Raw genomic sequence first — 5,869 nt, 5'->3', positions numbered from 1 at the left:
GTGATTTACTTCAATTCATCAAATTAAAATATGTCAATCTAGTTTTTTTTTCTCCTGGATCGAATGATAAACATGATAAACGGGTATGCAAGTGTGTAACATCTCCACCTAGACATCACCTCACAACTATATTATATATAGGAATTAAATTTATAGAATTTTTGAAGTTAGATTTCATTTTATCTCAAATTTTATGTTCTAATAATATTACTCATTCTTTTATTATTTTTACTTTACCATTCTCACTTTTATATTCCCTCCACTATCTCATAAGTTTAATATTATTGGAGCATAAAATTTTCAGGCTAAAATTCAATTTGACAAACAAACTAATATGTTTCAAGTTGAGGATACATTTGTTTATTTATAAAATTTAAAGACTAAATATCTGACATTCAGAATTTTAAAGACCAATTTAATGGTTTACTCAATAACTTATACAATTGTTTTTTATTTAAAAATATATATATATATATATATATATATATATATATATATATATATATATATATGAACTATCTTTTTCTAAATATATATAAATTATTGGTTTTCCAATGACTAATTTTTTATAAAAAAAAATACCTTGATATTCAATTTTAGTAAAATCTACCGTCTCAAACATATCTTTTTCGCTCTCAAAACTCGATTCCAAAATTTGGCCTCTATGATTTGGTATCCAGACTCAATCAGACCAAAATAATGTTTAACATTGTACCAAATTTAATTTGTTACAACAGAACTTAGATACCAGTTTCACTAGAAAATGCTATATTAAAAAAGTGGATCTTTAAGATAGCGCTTTCTTGCGTCAATAAAGATAGTGCTTTCTTGAGGAAGTGCTACACAAGGATAAGTTTCAATGATTTGTGTGAGCCTCAATTATAATTTCTTTTTATTAAAACGAAATTATTTCATTCATTAAATATTGATAGAAATTATATCAATTGAAAATAATACAATTTAAATCATTAAAAATAAAAAATAATAAATATGTGAATATACTCGTAACATATAATTTAATAATATAAAACAGTAAAATGCTTATAAATGTGATAAAATCTACAAATATAATAAAATTAAAGTATTTGAAATATATATACCATCTTCTAAAGTTGTAACGTTGAATATGCTAAAACCTTAATTGACAATTAATAATCCTGAATTACAATCTGAAAGCTCAATAATTTTTCAAAATAAATTTCAAATGTTTTGTAAGAAAAGGATATAAAGTTGGTAAAGCTTTCTCCTAATGCGCATGTTGGGAGTCACTTTTTTCGTCTATCTCCCGTCCTCATCAATAGTTATCATTTCTACCTCTTCTTTGGTTCCACTTCCAATCACCACTTATGACTTGTCTTAGGAAGCATTTTTTTTTTATTTAGGAGAAACTATAATGAGAGAAAATGAATGTTTTTTTTTTCCATTTGGTTTCAACGAAAAAACTAACAAATGAATCCCATAGTTAATCTTTATTTTGCATACATCAATAATAAAACTTGGGAGAAGAAGCTTTATAAATTCTTACCAACCATTTTTATGATGATGTAATGACATAACTATTATATTTACTCATAAAACATTTTATATATCTACAAGAAGGATGGTCTAAAGGGAGACAAATGACACCGTCACTTTAGGATTTATGACTTTAAAGAATTTTAATTTTAATTTTATTTAAAACTTTAACTTTTTTTTTGGGTTGACCTAAATATATACTATATCAAATTAAATGTATGTGTAAAAACTATGCATACAAATTAATTAAATCCTTTTAATAATATTGATAAAAAATTAATTCTATATATCTATGATTTAATAAATAAATAAATAAAAAACAAGACTTTTGGTCCATGAACTTAACCTGGTTCTGCCTTTTTTTACATGTTAATACATTCAACTTTCCTCCACCAATATCTATTTTTTGGGCAGTTGCAAGTTGCTACTACCGTTTGGACTAATTAGTAAGGGTGTGGGCTTAGTTAAACTCTACATTGCTATCTTGAATGGGCTTCACAACCCACCCAACACAACCTTATGGAGAAAAATAAAAATTACTCAAATTATCTTTCATCATAATAAATAAAATAAAATAAATTCAAAAAATATTGTCTTGAAAAATTTGTATATGTAAAAACTAAAATTGGATTTTTCGAAACGCTTCAGAAATCTCATGGATTGGAGAGTGTTATGTTCTACTAAACTTAAAATGAATTTTTGTAAACATATTTTAGAATTTAAATTAAACTCTAAAAATATATTTGAAATCTTATGAGTGAGTTGTCTAAAAAATTTAAATTGATTTTTTTAAAACACATCTAAAATCTCATTTCGTAGAGGTGAGAAAATTATGCGTTCAATTAAATTTTTTAGAACACATCTAAAATTTTGTAGGATAATGTTAACTTTTTTTTCTTTCAAAAAAAACAATTAAAAACTTTTATTTTAAAAAAACATAAGGGATAAATATGAAATTTAGGAGATTTATAAAGATAAGAGGTATAATTATAGGGTAGGGATAAACTTTCCCCCATGAAACTCCTTTGTCTACCAACTTGTTAGCAAGAAAACAAAAGCAAAACGAAAAAAAAAGTTGCTTACAAAATTCAAAGAATAAAATAAAAAATAATTTGGAGCCTTTTTTTGACAAAAGGGGTACAGAAAATGTAGAAGCATTTTTTCCCGGGTTGTTGAATGCAGATGAACTGTGCTATCGATCTAATTATGCACATGTATTCCATAACATTATCATATGGTTGAATTGGAAATAGAAAATAGGCGCTGCATTTAATTATGACTACAAAAAAAACAATCCCAAATTGAAATCTCCCAAAACTTTATTTATTTTGCATAGTTTAGTAGGTTACCATGAATTAAACTAAGACACATGTGACTTTGAATTGCATAACTAGCTTATTGTAAAAGCAATGTCTCCAATAACAAGATTATAGACCAATGCCACAATACATTGAGAAATATGAACAATGTTGATCACCTACCATATAAAAATTTATATTCAACTTGTGCACTCTTTCATCATCATTATTTTATTATAAAATCGGTCAAACCAAATATAACTTCATTAAAACATAATTTCAAGTTAAAAAAAAAAAAAAAAAAAAAAGGCTCTTTATAAACGTATAGCAAATGTTACATTAGTGCTTCATTAGGTGAAGTGTATTGGAACATGAAAGCCATGACATTGAAATGTTATAACATGTTGGTCCTTTTATTTTTGCTTGTCAATTTGAGCTTTTATGGAAATGTTAGAGCTCAGAAAAATGGCTTAGGAGCTTCTTTCATCTTTGGGGACTCTTTGGTGGATGCAGGAAATAATAACTATCTTTCAACACTTTCTAAGGCAAACATTCCTCCTAATGGAATCGATTTCAAAGCTTCTGGAGGAAATCCTACTGGCCGTTACACTAATGGAAGAACCATTGGTGATCTAGTAGGTAATTAATTTTGTCTTCTTTATTTGTCATAGATGAAAGTACTAATTGTTTGTGTTTTATTCACTCTCCTTATTAACCCACAATTAACAATATGTTTTATATTCATACAGAAGAATACTTTTGTTATAGATTATTTTTTTAAATAATCACTTTTAACGATTTTGATATATTTGATAGTATCATTTTTGAAAAATATTTGAATCAGAAAAAATAATTTGAAAATCGTTTAAAATGTGAAATTTTTTGAATAGTTCCTCGTAAAAATAATTTTCATGATTTTTTTTTTATAAAAAGTGATTTTCATTATAATGGACAAACACAAAACAACTTCTGAATTTTTTTTTTTAAATTTCTAACAAATAATTTATAAATTATAAAATACTAAAATCAATTTTTTTTATAATATGTAACAAACATGCTTACATTAATTTTATATTAATCTAGATTCACAATAGTTACATCCGATTACTTGTTTAACAATTGAGTCTTAGCTGAACCAATGGTAGAGAATTTTAGTTGCAATAAGTTTAGTTATTATTCCTACAAAATAAGGCATAATGTAAAAAAACAATGTGCTAAAACCTTTTGTTTTCTCTTTTCTAAATGTATTGTTTTTTTAACCTTTTTAGGAGAGGAATTGGGACAACCAAATTATGCAGTTCCATTTTTAGCACCAAATGCAACTGGGAAATCCATACTATATGGAGTTAATTATGCTTCAGGAGGAGGAGGAATTCTGAATGCAACTGGACAAATATTTGTTAGCATTTAATACTATCATGCTATAATATTTCTTAATCATACATTATGTGTAATTATGAGAAATATAATTGTTTAATGTCATGTACTTTTTATATATTATATTTTTCAGGTGAATAGGATAGGAATGGATGTTCAATTAGATTACTTCAACATAACAAGAAAACAAATTGACAAACTTATGGGTGCATCCAAAGCAAGAGAATACATAATGAAGAAATCAATTTTCTCAATCACTGTTGGGTCCAATGATTTTCTCAACAATTATCTTCTCCCAGTTCTCTCCATTGGGGCCAGAATTTCTCAAAGCCCAGATGCTTTCGTAGACGACATGATTAATCATTTCAGGGCTCAATTAACCGTACACATCTTAATCTTATCTTATTCTTAGATCCATTGGTTATATATCATAAAAAAATAATTTTGGTATTCAATAATTTAAATATTATTTGATAGAAATTTTAAATAAAAATAAAAGTTATTTTGTGTTTGTTTACTGTAATAAAAATTAATTATATTTTTTTGAAAAATTATTAAAAATAGTTTCTCATATAAAGTAATGAATAATTTTCTTTTAAGATTATAATATTTTTCAAAAAAAATATAACAAATAGATAAAACTTTCAAAAGTAAGACTTAACAAAGTGACTCTTAATTTGAATTTAAACACCAAAAGATGGTAACTAAATTAGTGTTTTTGAATGACAGAGACTTTACAAAATGGATGCTAGAAAGTTTGTGATAGGCAATGTTGGGCCAATAGGATGTATACCTTACCAAAAGACTATAAATCAACTGAATGAAGATGAATGTGTGGATTTGGCTAACAAACTTGCACTTCAATACAATGCTAAATTGAAAGATATGCTTGTTGAGCTAAACGACAATCTCCCTGGAGCCACCTTTGTACATGCAAATGTGTATGATTTAGTAATGGAACTCATAAAAAATTATGATAAATATGGTAAATACCAAATAACTATACACTAGATTATATATAGTGTGACATAGTAATATAATTAGAATATTTGCAGGATTCACAACATCAAGTAAAGCATGCTGCGGAAATGGGGGGCAATTTTCAGGGATAGTTCCATGTGGGCCTACATCAAGTATATGCAAAGATAGATACAAGCATGTGTTTTGGGATCCATACCATCCAAGTGAGGCTGCCAACCTAATCATCGCCAAGCAGCTACTTGACGGAGACAACAGATACATATCTCCTCTCAATCTTAGGCAACTTCGAGATCTTTAATTTTATCTTTCATTTTCTTCTACTATATGTTACTTTTCCCTTTTCTTTTTTCAAACTATTATGTCAGATGTATTACCAAATATTTATAATCAATTTTTAATGTGTCTACTTCAACATAACTCAACAACTTCTAATTAAGATATTTTTAATAAACAAGTACTTGTATTCAAACTTAAGAGACTCAACTGAAATTTCTTGATCTACATCAATGCTTAACAATAATTACAAAAGACATTTTCATTGTCCATGATTGTTTAATTACTAATTGGCATCTTTTTTTCTCAAAGGATTTTTCTTCTTCTTTAATACTAGAAAGACAAGTTGTTTAATTACCAATTACCTACACACTAGAGGACAAAGCCCAAACAAAATATTTTAGGAGAACTACTTTTTTTTTTCT

General features: G+C 26.5%; 1 protein-coding gene across 1 annotated transcript; it reads left to right on the top strand.

Moving 5' to 3' along the window:
* The first annotated feature begins 3,139 nt into the window (after positions 1-3,139).
* LOC101489350 (GDSL esterase/lipase At2g23540) lies at positions 3,140-5,588 on the top strand. Its single transcript, XM_004509129.4, has 5 exons — positions 3,140-3,452; positions 4,082-4,212; positions 4,324-4,572; positions 4,920-5,175; positions 5,246-5,588. The coding sequence occupies exons 1-5, from the start codon at positions 3,185-3,187 to the stop codon at positions 5,467-5,469; spliced, it is 1,128 nt and encodes a 375-aa protein (XP_004509186.1). The 5' UTR covers positions 3,140-3,184; the 3' UTR covers positions 5,470-5,588.
* The last annotated feature ends 281 nt before the right edge of the window (positions 5,589-5,869 follow it).

Source organism: Cicer arietinum, chromosome 7 (assembly GCF_000331145.2).
Source record: "Cicer arietinum cultivar CDC Frontier isolate Library 1 chromosome 7, Cicar.CDCFrontier_v2.0, whole genome shotgun sequence".
In the NCBI taxonomy this organism is placed as follows: Eukaryota; Viridiplantae; Streptophyta; class Magnoliopsida; order Fabales; family Fabaceae; genus Cicer; species Cicer arietinum.
Note: the sequence above shows the minus strand (reverse complement) of the source record. Positions and strands in the feature narration are given on the sequence as shown.